Genomic DNA, 19,367 nt, shown 5'->3' on the forward strand with positions numbered 1-19,367 from the left:
TAGCCCTGGTGGTTCAGATGGTAAAGAATTTGCCTGCAATGCAGGAGACCTGGGTTCGATCCCTGCATTAGGAAGATCCCCTGGAGGAGGGCATGGCAACACACTCCAGTATCCTTGCCTGGAGAATCCCCATGGACAGAGGAGCCAGGCGGTGTACAGTTCACAGGGTCACAAAAAGTCGGACACGACTGAGCGACTAAGCACAGCCATAGTGTACAGTTGTCTGTAACTCTCTGCCAAGACCAAAGCTGTGTGAAGCTGTGCAGCCATGGAGAGAAAACTGAAGTTTTCAATCCTCCAGAGCCCTGCTCACCATATTCTCTCTTTTAGTCATTAAATGGTGGCTTATGAGCCTGAAAGTCTTTCCCAGAATGAGCAAATTGTTCCCTGTACGTGGACTGTATCTAGAACCCTGGGAGAAGTTTTTGATCAACTTGTAAAAGTGGAAATTAATTCCCTGGTGGTTCAATGGTTAGGACTCTGAGCTTCCAATGCCAGGGGCCTGGGTTCAATCCCTGATTGAGGAACTAAGATTCCACAAGCCATGCAGAGCAGTAAAAAAAAAAAAAAAAAAAGTGGAAATTAATATGTATCAGAATAAGTTAATTTAATTGTCTTGAAACTAGTTTTCAGTCTTCAAAATACTATGCTTTCCTGCCTCACAATGATAAAGGAAAGACAGATATTTTACAGAAAAACTAGAAAGACCAAAGAATGCGTGTAAATGTTTGCAGACAAGTCACACTATGAGTCAGGAGCCAAATCTTCTATCTTCTAGACAGCTCTGACTCTCGGCTGAGTGGGGAAATCCATCCAGACCAATAATTTAATCATTTTCTAAAAGGCTGGATAACTGTGTGGGTGCTAATGGCATCAGAGAAGACATGGCAGGCAGGAAACACATCCCACACTTGGCAGGATGTTCCCAAGGCAGGAAGGGCATTTCTCTTCCTCGGTAGAATTGTTTCATTGACTAAAGACAACATGAGATCATTGAAATCTCCCTAAAATACCAATGACTGACGAAAGCAGGATACAGGACATGGTGAGTCTCATGTAAACCAATGGGATCATTTATGACATCATAATAAAGTAGTAGTATTTTGTGTATGTAATTTCTCCCAACAGATTCAAAGAGCTTTATATATTTGGTCAATAATCAGATTTTTAAAGCTGTACTTAAAGCACATGGTCCCAGAGGTGAGAGCAGGACTCCAGCTCTGTGTCCGTCTCTCCTCTCTGAAACTACGCCAACAGGCTTACGAGGTTTCCACTCCTTGAATACCACCCAGTGAAAGCTTCCGTCTCCCTCCTTGCCCCAGCTTCTGTTGCTTCTCTAAAACATTTCCTTTTCTTACCTTCTCGCAGTACTCTCATCCTCAGCAAATGTTAATCTGGATCTTACATGGTATACAACACTTAAACAAGTCCAGCAAAGAAGTATCACTAGGCTCAGTGGTAAAGAATCTTCCTGCCAATGCAGGAGACACAGGTTCAATCCCTGATCCCGGAAGATCCCGCAGGCCTTGGAGCAACTAAGCCCATACAACACAACTACAGAGCCTGTGCTCTAGCACCTCAGAGCTGCACCTACTGAAACCCACGTGCCTAGAGCCCATGCTTCACAACACAAGAAGGCACCACAGTGAGAGGTCCGCATACCACAACTAGAGGGTAGCCCCCACTTGCTGCAACTAGAGAAAAGCCCTTGCAACAACAAAGGCCCAGCACAGCCAAATAAATAAATACATAAAATTATTATTTTTTTAATTTAAAAGGAAGTATTATTAACATTCTTTAAATAGAAAGTGATATTCCTCCCTTCCATTCTGTCTAGCAGGCAGCAATAATTCTCAAACATAGAACTGAGGCTGAAACAGTACCAGTGGGTAGCTGGCAGATGAAAACATGAGAAGCCTTGAGCCACAACGGTGGTGGGTTGCCTGCACTCTCCTAGTTGGCATTTCCAGAGCTGCACAGAAAAATGCTGACTATAGCAGTCACTCAAGGACTATTTCTAAAACAGGGATTCTCTTCCAAAAACGTAGTTCAGGAGAAAAGTGGTAGGAGCAAAGACAAAGAAGGGACTGAAACTGAATATTAGCTTACCTGCAGATTGTAGGAACATAGAAACAAGTAGAAAACTCCAGGGTTGTACTATAACTTCCTGTGTTTCTTCTGCTGTAAACTTGGTGGAGAGCACAGTGCATCAGTTATAAACACTGTGTTTATAACTGGTCTTCTGAATCTGAGAACACTGCCTTCCATAGAGTTCATCAGTCATTGTGCCCTGAGGTTTTAAAGGATCCAGGGTCATTCTTTTCCTTTCTTGTTTTCTCTTGTCTGTCTTTGACTTAATCTCATCATATCCTAAAATCCACCCAGACTCAAATAGGAAGCCCCCCACCTTCCATCCTAGATCAAGTACCACATTACCATGAGGTTGTCTTTAGTGAAGCAATAGCATAAAAAGTGGATGTGTTTCCTAGCTTTAGTGTTCCAGATAACCAGTGTGTAACTGTTATGAGAAATCGATATCTTTTCATGTTGGAACAGTATGCAGGCTGTTGTGGTTGTTTTAAAAATTTCTTTTTTTTTAATGGAATTTTAAGTTTTTCCACCTATAACTAAAAATAGTTTCTTTAATGTCAACATTCTGTTTAAAATTAATTTGATCTCCTTTCTTAGCTCAGGTGCTGAACTGCAGGGCTGTGTGTGTGTGTATATGTGTATGTAAAGAAGGACAGGTCAAAGATGAAATCAGTTCAAAGCCTCCTCGGTGTGAACACCTTCATGGTTTTATCTGAGAAAAGTGAAGCCTCCAAAAGCTTAGACTCATCAAATACATGAGGCCTTGCTTCTCAAACACCCTTACCTGGTTGCAGTTTGCACCTATAACAGCATCTGACAATTCCAGGGAGAATAATTTCTACTTTATCAAGCTCCCCTTCTACATCAGATCCGTTAAAGAAAACTATCTTCAAACTTCCTTTGATTCTTGAAGAGCAACTGACATTCATTTCACACATCTAATAACAGCATTAGAAGCTGTCAGGGAATGACGCTGGGTATAGTGTCCAAGAGTGCTGGACTCTAACTAGCTGAAGAGAGTTAAGGAAGGCAAGTGAAATCTCCCTCCTGCCACCATGGCATCATCAGGATGTCTCCTCCGGGGTGCAGGCCACATTTTGGTGTTTCTGTAGTGCTGTTACTTAGTCTTTCCTTTCTTCTTGAAGTGCTCCTTATAGTCTTTCTGAGACATCACTGTTTCCTGGTTTTCTTTCTATCTCTCAGGCCATTCCTCAGCTTCCATTAATGGCTTTTCTTATAGCTCTGTATCTTTTAAAGAATAGGATTCCTCAGTTTTCTTCCTCTGCTCCTTTTGAGTTTGTTAAAGGAGTACATCAAGGCTGTATATTGTCACCCTGCTTATTTAACTTATATGCACAGTAGATCATGAGAAACGCTGGGCTGGAAGAAGCACAAGCTGGAATCAGGATTGCCGGGAGAAATATCAATAATCTCAGATATGCAGATGACACCACCCTTATGGCAGAAAATGAAGAAGCACTAAAGAACCTCTTGGTGAAAGTGAAAGAGGAGAGTCAAAAAGTTGGCTTAGAGCTCAACATTCAGAAAACTAATATCATGGCATCCGGTCCCATCACTTCATGGCAAATAGATGGGGAAACAGTGGCTGACTTTATTTTGGCGGGCTCCAAAATCACTGCAGATGGTGATTGCAGCCATGAAATTAAAAGACGCTTACTCCTTGGAAGGAAAGTTTTGACCAACCTAGACAGCATATTAAAAAGCAGAGATGTTACCTTGTTGACAAAGGTCCATCTAGTCAAGGCTATGGTTTTTCCAGTAGTCATGTATGGATGTGAGAATTGAATTATAAAGAAAGCTGACTGCTCAAGAATTGATGCTTTTGAACTGTGGTGTTGGAGAAGACTCTTGAGAGTCCCTTGGACTGCAAGGAGATCCAACCAGTCCATCCTAAAAGAGATCAGTCCTGGGTGTTCATTGGAAGGACTGATGTTGAAGCTGAAACTCCAGTACTTTGGCCACCTGATATGAAGAGCTGACTCATTTGAAAAGACCATGATGCTAGGAAAGATTGAGGGCAGGAGGAGAAGGGTACAACAGAGGATGAGATGGTTGGATGGCATCACTGACTCAATGGACATGAGTTTGGGTAAACTCCGAGAGTTGGTGATGGACAGGGAGGCCTGGCATGCTGAGGTTCATGGGGTTGCAAAGAGTCACACGACTGAGTGACTGAACTGAACTGGAGACCTCTTCCACTTGCTGATGGCTCCTGCCAGTGTGTGTTTCCTGATGACTTCAAATCTTTTATTTCATCCCAAAGTCCTCTCCTGGATAGGGTCTCCTGACTGGCTGCCCACTGGCTTATTTACCCCCTGGTACATATCATGAGCTCCTCCTCTCACAGACCCTGGCTTGCTACCATCATCTGTCCAGTTGTCCAGCTCTTCTCTGGTTTGTTTCTCTCCTTGTTTCCCACATTCAGTCAGTGACTAAGTCTGCTTAGTTCTCCAGAAGGCTCTCTTCTCTCCATCCTTACCACCAGCATCTCAGTTCTCATCATCTGTTACCTGAAATACTGCAGAAGCTCCCTTACTTGATCACCCTATTCTAGTCCAGCCTCCTTGCAATCCACAGGGTTGATCTCTTTAAACTGGTAGTCATGTCATGCTCCTATTTAAATACTTTGTTGTTCTCCACTGCTTTCAGCTGGTAAAAGATTCCTTATCACGGTTTACAAGGACCTTCATGATCTGACCCCTATAGTCATTCCCAGCCTTCTTTCTGGGACTCCTTGTGACATCCTCCCACATTTGATAGCTTGCAGTTCCCTGAATTCAGTGCATTAATAAAGAGCCCTCACCTTCAACCAATATGCTGCTGCTTTAAAAAAAAAAAAACAACTACATGCTGCTTCTTGTCCTTGGAAACTCCCGTTCCTTGCCTGAATAATTCATCTGAAAACTCAGCTCAGTCATCGCTTCCTTAGTGGTGACTTCCCTGACCACCATCCCCACCCCTGGTCTGATTTAGGTGCCCGTCCTTTAACCTCTGTCTTAGCACTTTTTACATCACATTACAGTCATTTGACGGCAAACTCCCGGAGCTGGGAATAATATGTCTTCATATTGGTATTCACATCCCCAGTACCCTCTGCCTAATGACTGACAGAGAAGGTTGTCATTCATTTTTAATGAATAAACTACCCTTTTCACTTTATCAGGGCCACAATTTTAAATATACGCATGCATGTGCACACTCGTACATACCCGGAAACCCTTGAATCTGATCAAGTCTCTAGATCCAGCTGCCAATTTATAGGAAACAAGGAAGACTAGAGAATATGTTACATGATACCACAAGGATGCTGTTGGCAAAGTCTAAATGTGGGAACTTCCGTCAGAATAGCAGCCACATTTCTTTAATGGTAGTCAGACAATCACAGTGTATAGAGTTATTTTAAATCTTGATTTTTTTAAAACTAAAAAGCAATATAACCTAGAGAAAAATAAATGCTGATTGTATATTTGATATTAAGGAATTGTTAATATTTTTAGATGTGATAATGGTGTTATGCTTATTTTTTTAAGAGTCCTTATACTTAAAAATACATTGACATATTCACAGTTGATGTGATGTCTAGGATTTGTTTCAGAATAATCCAAAGCAGAAGTTGGTAGAAATATAGATGAAATTGGATTGGCCATGAGCTGATAATTATTGAAGCTGGGTGATGGGCACATTATGCTATTCTGCTTACTTTTGTTTATATTTAAAATTTTTGGTAATAAAACTTTTATTGTAGTAAAATGTACATAACATACAGTGTATCATTTTAACCATTTTCAAGTGTACCATTCAGTGGCATTAAGCAGTTTACATTGTTGGGCAACCATCCCCATCACCAGAACATCACCTGAACTGAAACTCTGTACCGTTAAACAGTATCTCCTTATTCACCTCTCTTCTGGCCCCTGGCAAACACCATTCTGTTTTCTGTCTCTGATTTGACTCCTCTAGGTAACTCATATAAATGAAATCGTATAAAATTTGTCCTTTTGTGTCTGACTTATCTTCAAGGTTCATCCAAGACCAAACTAGGCCTTCATAGGAAGGATCAAGCAGTGTGTGACAAATAGCCATGTGTACAGAATGGTCGATATCGTAGAGGAGGCGGTTCTCCCCTTGAGACTGTGAGCAGGGATTCGGTTTAAATGAGAGCTGTGGATGGGTTTCCTTGAGCTCAGGGCAGTTCTGACAAGAGAAGCTGAGATCCACTCTGGGAAGTTCTCAACCTGGAGAATCCAGAGATGGTGAGGACAGTTCTGGACCTGCCCAAGGGGTCTGGAGTCTGAACCACACAGCAGAGCAAAATACATAGTACCACTGATTCTGGAGAATATCTCAAATTCCAAATTGCTTCCAGAACTCCAGGTACTTGGCACCTCAAGGTTAAGCTGAGATCCATTCTCACCATGCTCCCTCCCACATTGCTCTTTACGATGTCTAAAGGATAATTCTCCAAAAACCAGAAGAGTAAACACAGATTGCAGCTTAATATTTGGCTTGGCTTCTGTTCTAATTTGGTTTGTCTCTAGTAGGAATAGATAAGAAGTTTTTCTTTTTTTTAATTCATAAGTGACATTACTCGTACATGACTTACTTTTGGTGTAAACCTGAACAGTAGTTCCTGAGCTTAGGGTAAAAATACAATTGGCCGAGCTACATGTGTTGGAAATAAGTGGGTAGGGATGCTCAGGAAGTAGAAAAGCTGCCTGAGAGGTGGGAGAGGGTCATGAGAGCAAGAGCTATTCTGAGTAACCCTAAATAGCAAGTGTAACTTCCTTTCCCTAGTCTTTTAACTTTTTACCTCCCCTCTGCAGTCTCTGGAACTTCCTGGGTTTTATGGACTGTAGATCTTCAGAACTCTAAAGCCTTTAGGATCTGACATCTGCAGACATTATAGAAGTCCTATGCTGGTTTCCCAAGCAAGATAGCTATGATCAATATTCCTCATTATAGGATAAGTTCAGGAAGGAAAGTTTTAGAAACAACCCAAATATCCACGGACATGAATAGATAAGATGTTGTATATAGATACAATGGAATATTATTCAGCCTTAAAAATGAATAAAATTCTGATATGTGCCCTGTCTTTTCATTGATGTATTAAAATGCTTTGTATTTTATGTTGTTATTAATATGTTAGGCATTATGTCTGCCATTTTATTTTTTGTTTTCTGTTACCATTATTTCCTATTTCTGTTTTATTTTTCCTGCCTTCCTGTGGGTTGCCTGAACTTCTCTTAGAATTCCATTTTTATGTGTCTATAGTTGGCTTTTAAAGAAAAAATCATAGTGTTTTTGAATATATATCTTTGCATAGTATTTTTAATGGTTGCTGAAAGCATCACATATGTATACACACATACACGCACACACATGTAACATCAGTCTGCTGGTGTTATCACTTTAACAGGTTTTCTGTCTTGCTAGACTGCATCTTTTCTAGTCCTTTGGCTAGAGAGAACCGGCCTTTATTGGTCTTTTTTTGTCAGTATCCTTGGCATTTCCAGGCTGCTGGCTTCTTGGTCTCCAAGTATAGGATATATGAGGCGAAAAGGAAATCCCAAGGTCCCTAGCCAGTCTGCCTTTTTATCTCTACAAAGTCTTGCATTTGTTTTATATATAAAACATCTGAGGGTTTTAGTTGTACATAGTGGAAGAAATAGGGAAGAGTACATCCACTCCGTTTTCCCAGAAGTAGAAATTTCTCCCATTTTTATTTTTGATCTAACATAGAATTACGGTCACTTTTCTTTTTCTTTACTATTCTAAGTATATCTATGACTCTGGGCCAGCCCATTGGATCCAGTCTTGGAATTTACCTCACAGGAAGTAGGCTCATAGCTAGATTGCTATAGAGTTTCAGGCAAATGCCTCTATTCCATCCCGTACACTCATCTCTCTTTCCTGTGTCTTTATTCTCCCTTGTTTGCATCATTACCAGAGAGCTGCTGCTAGCAGAGACCTTTCGGCCACACGATGGTGCCCCAGAGTTGTTCAAGCTAACCTAAGCCCTTTCTGTTCTTCTTTGGGCCCCTGTCTTTAACTTAATATTAGTAAATTCAAGGCTATTTATTTAAACCGAGGTGTAGATATGTGTGACTAAGCACACACACACACAAATGTGAAGGCCCAATTGTGTTTTTCTTTAAGCCATGTCTTCTCATGTATGTGGAATCAGTATCAAAAATTGGTTTTGTTTGATTTTTTTTTTTTTTTTTGGTGTTGAGAATAACTTTATGGGAATTCATACAGGAGTTTTTAGAAAGCAGTTGTCATTCCTTTTAATGAATTCAGTTGCCATTTTGTATCTGGGCTCATTGAAAATAATCTGTAATCTCAGCATAGCTTTAAGAAGAAAATTTATAAGTGCATTTTGAAAGAGATTCACTCTCAATGTTTTGAGGTGTTTGAATCCCTGAACTAAACTTCCATAGTGAAGATGTTTGATTACCAACCCAGCTTTTAAAATAGTACCTTATAAGATTATATAAAAATGCTTAGGATAAATACACTGGCAAATAGAGTTAGATCTTTGGGTAGTGAGGTTATAAGTGATTTCCTTTTTCACTTTTCTTCTTGCCTATATTTTTCAAGTTTTCAGTAATAGAGGTAGGCATTTTGTATTTCACAATAGAGGTAGGCGTTTTCTTCAGCTAATCAGAAAATGTCTATTAACCATTCAGTATATGTGGAACCAGCATATACATCTTTCCAGGCTTGAGAGTTGGATAAGAAAATTATTAGGCGCTCCCTCACTGAAGTCAGGGGCCATATCTTTCAAAACTTCGTAAGCTATAATACCTGCTATGTGCCTTATACATGGAGAGTTCTGGGAAATAACTGTTGAGTGAACAGAGGAGCCATTACTCATAACTTTTTCTGGTTGTAAAGCTTTGGGTCAGAGTCCTCACAGTGGTATTGGTACATTTCTCTGCTCACATTCAGTGGCCAACTTGTGTTCATTCTGTCCATTCATTCTAGAACTAAGAATTAGAGATCATATAACTAACTACTGTTTCCTAAAATAATAAGATTAGTAACGGAGTAGAATGGGTAGAATGGGCCAAAAATACATATAAATCCAAAGCATTAAACAGTACTTAAAAGTTCAGCTCTCACTAATTCATTATTAGACTAGCTGAGAGAATCCATGTGTGTTAGACTAACAGGTACTCAAGCAGTATTTGACAACTGACCAAATAAATGAATGAAAAATTATTGAATAAAGAATTTTAGCTAATATCCTGAACGTCTACATGGGAATAAATCTGTGAGTTAGGGAAAGCTAGGCTAAAATAAATGCCTTTCTAACCAAGACCCAAGAAAATTAAGGATTTCTTCAGTGACTTTCAACTTGTGATTTTCATAGGCCCTGGAGTTTTTATAAATTATAGAACTTTTATATTTCCGATACACTGTTATATAACTTAAGTTAAAATATTTTATTAGCTTTTACATATTACACTTAGTAATATTCATTTATAGCTTAGTTTAATAGGTTATACATGAAAGTAGTCTATAGACTTTTACTTATGAAAGATTGAATGTAAATAAGCTCACCAAAGTGTAGGATTTACTAAAAATCCCACTTCAAACTTTTAAGAGGAATCCATGTGCACACAAGACATGTGGGAAGTGGAAAGAATACGGGGTAAATTCATGGAGTGGAAAATTAGCTGGAGGATGAAAGTTGACAGACCTTTTGGAGGAAAGAGGGATTTCAGTGAAAAGTAGCAGTCTTAGCGGAATCATGATGTGGAAAAGTTGACTGAAAATTCAGTATCTTCATGTATACATATGGCTGAATCCCTTCATTGTTCTGAAACTATCACAACATTGTTAATCATCTATATCCCAATACAAAGTTAAAAGTTAAAAAACCTTAAGTAAAAAAAAAAAAAAAGAAATGTCTATTCCAGCCATTTACAAACTTTTAATGAAAGCGTTAGTCTCTCAGTCATGTCTGACTCTTTGTAACCCCATGGACTATAGCCTGCTACGCTCCTAACTGTTGCCATTCCCTTCTCCAGGGGATCTTCCTGACCCAGGGATTGAACTGAGGTCTCCTGCATTGTAGGCATATTCTTTACCATCTGAGCCATCCTTTATTTAAATAAAAATTTGTGCAGAATACCAATATATAAGTGACAAAAACTGAGCTGTTTGGGTTGAAACAGGGTTGGGAGTATATAGGAACCAAACCCCATCCTTCTTAGCTCCCCTACCTCTCTCCCAGTGGGCCCTACAGAACTCATTTTTAAAATGGCTCATCTTGTCTATGCTTAGAAACCTCCCCAGGTATCCCATGTAGCCTGGCCAGTGGGCAGGTGTTCGATAATCATTTGTAACATGGAAGCATTTTCCTCCGGCTTATTTACAAAGATGGGCAATTACCTCTTACCAGAAAAGAATGTTTAGGAATGTTTTCTCACCTCTTACCAGAAAAGACTGTTGGACCCATTGAGATTACCATCTAGCAGAATCACTCCCCTTACTTGAGATTCTTCCCTGACTTTCTTGGGGACTGACTTTGTGTTTTTCAGCTCTTGAATGTGGTCTCTCACCTCGCCAAGCAGAATCTTCAAGTGCTGGTCCTGGGCCGGAAGCACATGTTAACGCAGAATTCCCGGTGGAGAAGAGTTGAGATGGAAAAGATGCAAAAGCAAGCCAGCTTTTTTTTCGCTGACAACATGTAGGTATTGAAGTTATTAAGTGAATTACACTAGGCTCCAGTCATCTGCTTGTTACCTATTTTCGTTTTTCTATTTTTAAAGTGCATGTGTGTGTGAGTATACTCAGCCTCATTAAAAAAAAAAAATTTATAAAAATATAGTTTTTATAGCAGGATAAACTTAAATAGATGAGAAATCAGTTTAAAGGAGAAATAAAGTGAAAGTGAAGTCGCTCAGTCGTGTCCGACTCTTTGTGACCCCATGGACTGTAGCCTATCAGGCTCCTCTGTCCATGGGATTTTCCAGGCAAGAGTGCTGGAGTGGGTTGCCATTTCCTTCTCCAGGGGATCTTCCTGACCCAGGAATTGAACCCGGGTCTCCCGCATTGCAGGCAGACGCTTTACCATATGAGCCACCAGGGAAGCCAAAAAGGAGAAATAAGTTAAAACCCAAATGAGATTAGTACACAGAATGCATGCCATAGATTCCTGAACAGATCATTTAACAAATATTTAGCAAATACGAGCACCATCTGTGTTCTTGGAGAAACACCAGTGAACAAAACCAAGTCCCTATCGTCTTGGAACGTAACAGTAGACAGGTAAACAGATAAACAGGCAATGATCAAAGCTGTGAAGGGAGTAGGGAGCTGGAAGAGGACTAGGTCCAATATCGAGGGGGGTGAATGGAGAGATCATCAGGACAGGCCTTGGGGAGGACACAGATCTGAAGAAAACAAGTGAGTCGTTTGAGAAACGAGGAGAGGTAGTGGGAAGAAACTACCAGGCAGAAGGAACAGCAAGTGTTCAAAAAGCCCTGAACAACAACAAAAGAGGGCCTTCCCGGTGGTCTAGTGGCTAAGACTCTGCACTCGCAGTGCAGGGAGGCCAAGTTTGATCCCTTGTCAGGGAACTAGATCCTGCATGCTGCAACTAAGAGTTCACGTGCCACAACTAAGACCCACCGCAGATGGGGACGGGGGAAAAGAGGGCTGTCAGTCAGGAATGAGGGGAGCTGGCAGGCCAGTGTGGATGGTCAGTTCTGAGGTCGCAGAGAAGGCAGGGACCGCATTACAGAGGACCTCGTGGGCTCTGGATTTTATTCTAAATATAAAGGGAATGTTGCTGTGAGCTACTGCTTCCCAGGAAACCAAAGGAAGATGGAAAACATGATCAGCAAGGAAATACACAGTGTCCATACAGTATGCAGAAAGTAGCTAGTCAGGAGGAGCACAGATCTACAACACCATGTATTAACTGTTAGCATGCATTTAGGTTCTCATACTGTTTATGCTGACAAAGGTTTATGTACAACTTAGCATGGATCATGAGCAAACCTCAGTCCTGAGTCTAGGTTTCGTTGGGTTGAATGTGATAACTTCAAGATTTGTCAGTATTATCCAAACCGTTCGTTCTTAAAAAGGTCAAATGGAGGAATTCTCTGGCAGTACAGTGGTTAGGATGGCAGTCTCACTGCTGTAGCCCAGGTTCAATCCCTGGTCAAGGAACTAAGGATCCCACAGGCCAAACACTGCAGCCAAAAAAAAAAAAAAAAGTCAAATGGCACTCAATGCACAAAGCTGGAAGCTAACCCCTCCTTCAGGTCCCAAACCAAATCTCATTTTTCTGTAGCTAAGTTCTTTTATTTATTCATGGAGTGGGTGCTTCCATCTTTCCAAGACTATAAGATAGTAGTAATGCCCTTCATTCAGTCACATTAGGCAGCATTGGCTAAACCTGAGGATCTCAGGCTTGAGAATCAGTCTACCCTGGTTCAGATCATGGCCCTGTCACTTCCTGTCTGGGAAGTGTTTCCCTTCTCTGTGTCTTCTTTTCTTCATAGGTAACCCTCATGAGGATTCAGTGAGAAAATACTTGCACATAATACATGTGAAACTCTTGGCACAGCACCAAGTACATGGAAAGCATCTATATTTGTTGCTGTCACCATCATCATTATTTTTCATAGATGGAAGAACTAAGTAACGGTAGTGTTATAACCAAGAAGCCTGTTGGAAGTTGGTCTCGTGCTTGGTTTGGAGCCTGTATATATTGTATATGCTGAAATTCCAAACCCAGTGGTAAAGATTAATTCAGCCACCTTCTGTGGCTTTGGATTTGAGTATTTAAATTTTTAACATTAACTCTGTTTGCCACTAATGTGCCAAAGAAGCGTGTTCAAACCTAAAGAATAGTACAGTGAATGCCCCCATGACTGTCACTCAGCTCCCGTAACTACTGTCATTTGTTAATGTTGTTCCATATAACCCCCACAGTTTTTCTTTTTCCTGAAGATTATTTTAAAGACAGATTCCAGTTATTTTATCATTTCATTTGAAATTGAAATACTTTAGTATAGGATACCTTATACCAGGGATTTACAACTTAGCATGGATTATGAGTGAACCTCAGTCCTGAGTCTAGGTTTTGTTGGGTTGAATGTGATAACTTCAAGATTTGTCAGTATTGTCCAAACTATTTGTTCTTAAAAAGGTCAAATGGAGGAATTCTCTGGCAGTACAGTGGTTAGGACAGCAGTCTCACTGCTGTGGCCCAGGTTCAATCCCTGGTCAAGGAACTGTATAAGATATCCTGTAAAGGGTCCACTTTGGGTCATTTGGATCAAGGTATATAGCTTAATTACATGCTGCCATCTGAATCTCCTGAGTCAAGGTAACTACTGCTGTTTTTACAGCACATGTATTCAAGCACTCACTACTGATGTTGAGGGCTCATTGGAGACTTTGAGCTCCTGGCTCTTCTCTAGAGGTGCCTTTGGGTGCTGATCAGGATGGCTACCCAGAAGCTACTTGGAGATACCAGTTTCAGCTTTGAGGTTAGCCCCTTACTTTTGCAAGAAAGTATCCTCCTTCCCTGTTAGTATTATGAATGTTTCTTGAATTCAAGTGAAGAAAGGGGCAGGGAAAAGATGTGCTCTGTAGTGGATGAGGCAGATGAGGAAAACTGCATGGGGACCCAGAGAACCAGCTTTTAAGTATGAAGAGAGAATTACCGTTAGAATTCTCTGTTCTGAACTGCTAAGAATCCTAAGCATTAGCATTCCTTTCCCTGTAGCTGTCCATCTGTGTTCTCGATCATGTTGTCTACCAGCTAAAGACTTGCAGGTGGTTCATAAGTATCCTTAATTGATCATATCAGTTAAGAGCAAAGAATACTAATGAGGAAAGTAGAGAAAGAAGTAATTAGCATGGTGAAGAATGCTGTTCTCTGCCTCTTTGGACATGTGTTTGATTGTGTCCATTCTTATGTCCGGCTCAGCTCTGAGGATGATCCGTTCCTTCTGTATGCCACACTGCACTCAGGAAACCACTGCAAGTTTATCACAAAAGACCTGATGCGAGACCACAGGGCCTGTCTGCCTGATGCCAAGACCCAGCGCCTGTTCTTTAAGTGGCAGCAGGGACATCAGCTGGCAATTGTTAGTAAGCATCCAGGAGCAAAAATAACCTTTCAGGTATGTTATCCATCCTCTCCATAACATCAGCAGAGCCAACTATATAGTAAGAATGTGACATAGTCAAAGAACGGTGCATCTAGTTCTCGATGTTTTGTTTTTCTTAGCTTTAGTTTGGTATTTCCAAGAAGGCAATGGCACCCCACTCCAGTACTCTTGCCTGGAAAATCCCGTGGAGCCTGGTAGGCTGCAGTCCATGGGGTCGCGAAGAGTCAGACACAACTGAGCGACTTCACTTTCACTTTTCACTTTCATGCATTGGAAAAGGAAATGGCAACCCATTCCAGTGTTCTTGCCTGGAGAATCCCAGGGACAGGGGAGCCTGGTGGGCTGCCATCTCTGGGGTCGCACAGAGTCAGACACTATTGAAGTGACTTAGCAGCAGCAGCAGTTTGGTATTTGGAATTAGCCAGATCCTAAAAACACAGAGTCTGCCAGAGCAATGTTTTCCTAGGCCAACCCCACGTTAACTGATGTATTGAAAACCCCTGAAGTGTCATCAGTTATGACTTCAGTTATGTTATCAGTTACAAATCCTATATGTGTTTTTTATTTTCCTATTTATTTGCCATAGCTCAAAATTCTGTATGTCTTATGACTCATCATACTTCTCTTTCTGCTGAATAACTCTTTTTCCTGTTTAATCCACTTTTGTGGCACAATCTCAATTGAGTTCTTTTTTGATTCTAGTTGAAATACATGTAAGTTCAAGGATGTCTTGTGTAAAAGCAAAGAGAAAATCTAAAGGCAATTTACTATAGAAAAATACACTCAGTTCAGTTCAGTTCAGTTGCTCAGTCGTGTCTGACTCTTTGGGACCCCATGAATTGCAGCACACCAGGCCTCCCTGTCCATCACCATCTCCCGGAGTTTACTCAGACTCACGTCCATCGAGTTGGTGATGGCCATCCAGCCATCTCATCCTCTGTCATCCCCTTCTCCTCCTGCCCCCAATCCCTCCCAGCATCAGAGTCTTTTCCAGTGAGTCAACTCTTCGCATGAGGTGGACAAAGTACTGGAGTTTCAGCTTTAGCATCATTCCTTACAAAGAACACCCAGGGCTGATCTCCTTTAGAATGGACTGGTTGGATCTCCTTGCAGTCCAAGGGACTCTCAAGAGTCTTCTCCAATACCACAGTTCAAAAGCATCAATTCTTCAGCGCTCAGCTTTCTTCTCAGTCCAACTCTCACATCCACACATGACTACTGGAAAAACCATAGCCTTGACTAGACGGACCTTTGTTGGCAAAGTAATGTCTCTGCTTTTGAATAATCTTTCTAGGTTGGTCATAACTTTTCTTCCAAGGAGTAAGCATCTTTTAATTTCATGGGTGCAGTCACCAATACACTAGCCAATGGTAAATACAGTCCAGGGCTCAACAAACAGACAAAAACAGCATTTGTAGGAAACACGGTATCAAATGATACCACAGAAACAATCAGCAAAATCAACTGCGGGATACAGTATAGGACCTGGTTTCCTCAATAACAAAAAACTGCAAGAAAAATAGAGTTGAAAAGAGAAGCTCTAGATTGTAAGAGACTTGAGAGTTTAGCCAGTCACAATGTAACAACCTTATTTCAATTCCTATTCAAAATAGAATTGCACACATATAGTAATTGGAAAAATGTAAACAGTAGAAATTTGATGATGTTAAGGAGTTGTTAATTCTTAAGTATAATAATAATATTCCTTTTACATTTACAAAATAAGTTCTTATCTTTCAGAGATACATACTGAATTATAGAAAAAGTGATATAATATCTGAGATTTATTTCAAAATAATCTGAGGGGTTTTGGGTGAATGATGAAGTAAGATTAGCCATGAATTTTGATGATTTTTGAGGCCAGGTAATGGGTATGCTACTGCTGCTAAGTCACTTCAGTTGTGTCCGACTCTGTGCAACACCATAGATGGCAGCCCATTAGGCTCCCCCGTCGCTGGGATTCTCCAGGCAAGAACACTGGAGTGGGTTGCCATTTCCTTCTCCAATGTATGAAAGTGAATAGTGAAAGTGAAGTAGCTCAGTCATGTCTGACCCTCAGCGACCCCACGGACTGCAGCCTTCCAGGCTACTCCGTCCATGGGATTTTCCAGGCAAGAGTACTGGAGTGGGTTGCCATTGCCCTCTCCGAGGTAATGGGTATATATGAGTTCATTGTGCTGTTTCTTTATTTTTGTATATTTGAAAGTTTTCTCTGTTGCATACAAAATCATTAAAGACAAAAAGGAATATATATATTTTTTTCTTATAGAGATCCTGAACCCTAAATATGAAACCTCCCCAAAAACGAACTCCTAACAATAGGGTTCATCTTTTTTTTAATTGAAGTATAGTTAATTTACAATGTGTCAACTTCAAGTATGCAGCAGTAATACAATGGTAGATATATATATGTGTGTGTGTGGGGAGGGTGTTTGTATATGTATATGTATATATATATTCTTTTTCAGATTCTTTTCCATTATAGGTTATTATACTGATTATCTTTCTCTGTGCTATACAGTAGGTTCTTGCTGTTTACCTATTTTTTTTTAAGTGAGGAAGTCTTTTTTTTTTTCTTCTTTTGTCTTTATTTTTGGCTACACTGGGTCCTCATTGCTGCACGCAGGTTTTTTTTCTTAATTGTGGAGAGTGGGGGCTACTCTTGCTGTGCAGCACAGACTCTAGGTGCACAGGCTTCAGTAGCTGGGGCACAGGGGCTCAGTAGTTTGGCTCTCGGGCCCTAGAGCGTGCAGGCTCCGGCAGTTGCAGCTCGAGGGCCCCAGAGCACGGCTCAGCAGTTGCTGGGCATGGGCTTAGTTGTTCCTTGGCGTGTGGAATCTTCCCAGATGAGGGATCAAACCCATGTCCCCTGTCTTGGCAAGCAGATTCTTGATCTACTGCACCACCAAGGAAGTCTTCTCTTTTATATGTAGTAATGTGTATCTGTTAATCCTAACTCCTATTTTATCCTCCAACCCCCACTGTTCCTACTGCCAGAATTCATCTTCACAGAGCTAGCTGCTCTTTGAAAATCCATTGTTAAGTAAGACAAATAATACTTCTCTGAAGCAAACTAAGAAACCGTCAGAAGAGAAAGGGAAATGGCCAGATATTCCTTTAGTGTTGTTCTCAATGTGTGGTTCCCTTTTTAATTCAACAGCATATTCTCAGCTATGACACCGTGGTGCAAACAACTGGAGACTCGTGGCACATACCTTATGATGACAACCTGGTGGAAAGATATTCCTATGAAGTGCCAACCAAATGGCTTTGCCTTCACCGGAAGATGTAAAGACTCTTACGCCATGCTAAACTTGTGTCTGGGTGTCCTCCTGGTTGGCATCAGAGCTCTTAAATTGATGCTTGTTTAGAGCATTGCTTCTGTTTGATTCAGTTTTTCCTGTTTGGTCCAGTTGGTTTATATATCAATAAGTTGACTTTTCAATTAAATGAGATATAATATCTTTTCATAACCGGATGCAGAAGGGGACGACAGAGGATGAGATGGCTGGATGGCATCACTGAGTCAATGGACGTGAATCTGAGTGAACTCCAGGAGCTGGTGATAGACAGGGAGGCCTGGCGTGCTGCGATTCATGGGGTCGCAAAGAGTCGGACACGACTGAGCGACTGAACTGACTGAAGGCTTATCTGAAGTTTGGGAACTCAATACAAAGTGATGCCTGCATTGGTGTGTGCTAAGTCACTTCAGTAATGTCCGACTCTTTGTGACCCTGTGGACTATAGCACACCAGGCTCCTGTGTCCATGGGATTCTCCAGGCAAGAATACTGGAGTGGGTTGCCATGCTCTCCTCCAGGGGATCTTCCCAACCGAGATTAGACCTGAGTCTCCTCCAACTCCTGAATTGCAGGCAGATTATTTACTTCTGAGCCACCAGGGAAGACAGAGTGATGCCTACCTTTCTCTTATTGGGCCAGCCATTCCACTTACATGGGCAATAGGGTCTTCTGGTATCCTTTTTGCTGCCCTTCCAGGTCCATCAATAGCAGAACCAGTTCATCTGCTGTTGGGCTCCAGGTTATCTGTAAACCCCTTCTCCATTTCTGGTATCATCTCATCCTCTACATGTTATCTCCTACCCACACTGAATCACTTATGAAGCTCTGATGAACTGGCTCAGATGTCAAAGGCTTATTAGCAACTTTTACTTAGTATCCAGTGATTTGGGTTGGAGGAAAGGGGGCACTTCCTTCTTTTTAGACTATGATCATTTTTCTTCATCCTATAATGCCTTTTCAGGATTGATACATCATTTTGTGAATTCCATTGGGCTTCCCTGATAGTTCAGTTAGTAAAGAATCCACTTGCAATTCAGGAGACCCCAGTTCAATTCCTGGGTTGGGAAGATCACTGGAGAAGGGATAGGCTACTCATTCCAGTATTCTTGGGCTTGCCCTGTGGCTCAGCTGGTAAAGAATCCACCTGCAATTCGGAAGACCTGGGTTCGATTCCTGGGTTGGGAAGATCCCTTGGAGAAGGGAAAGGCTACCCACTCCAGTATTCTGGCCTGGATAATTACATGGACTGTATAGTCCATGGAGTCCCAAAGAGTTGGACACGACTGAGCGACTTTCACTTTCATTAATTCCATCACTTGGGATGAGGGTTTTCTAAATCATATAGATTTGTTTCATTTCATCAAGTTTGGCTTACTTTACCAAAGTGAGTAAATTTTCATAATTGCATTTCTGTTTTACTTGCTTGCTCAGCAGTGTGTTTTTTCCTTTTTTGGCAATGTATTTCTTGATTTTAACTGAAAAAATTCATGTCTGCAACACAATAATAGATTTTTCCTTATATATACTATATGATTTCATATTCAAGAATAGGCAAAACCAATCTGTGCTAGAAAAAATCAGAATAGTAGTTGCCTGAGGATAAGGGCACAAGAGAACTTACTTTGTGGGGGTGATAGAAGGTTCTGGGTGGTGCAAACATAGTGTATGTAATGTTAGTCAAAATTCATCCCACTAAACACTTAAAATTGATGCATTTACAACAACATAACTGAAAAAAGTATATTAGCATTAAAAAGTTATTTATGTGAAATGAACAGCAACCTAATTTACATAAGACCATGTACACAGAT

The 19,367-nt window shown here is 40.9% G+C and overlaps 1 protein-coding gene across 1 annotated transcript in view; it reads left to right on the forward strand.

Annotated features, from left to right (window-relative positions):
- The window catches only part of PRORP (protein only RNase P catalytic subunit), a 135,450-nt gene extending 117,903 nt beyond the window's left edge, over positions 1-17,547 (forward strand). The window contains exons 5-7 of the mRNA XM_068990976.1: positions 10,665-10,813; positions 14,072-14,267; positions 17,416-17,547. Coding sequence (XP_068847077.1) covers positions 10,665-10,813; positions 14,072-14,267; positions 17,416-17,547 — 477 coding nt within the window. The remainder of the gene's footprint in view (positions 1-10,664; positions 10,814-14,071; positions 14,268-17,415) is intronic.
- Positions 17,548-19,367: the final 1,820 nt, after the last annotated feature.

The sequence above is a fragment of the Capricornis sumatraensis genome, chromosome 19, assembly GCF_032405125.1.
Source record: "Capricornis sumatraensis isolate serow.1 chromosome 19, serow.2, whole genome shotgun sequence".
Lineage (NCBI taxonomy): Eukaryota > Metazoa > Chordata > Mammalia > Artiodactyla > Bovidae > Capricornis > Capricornis sumatraensis.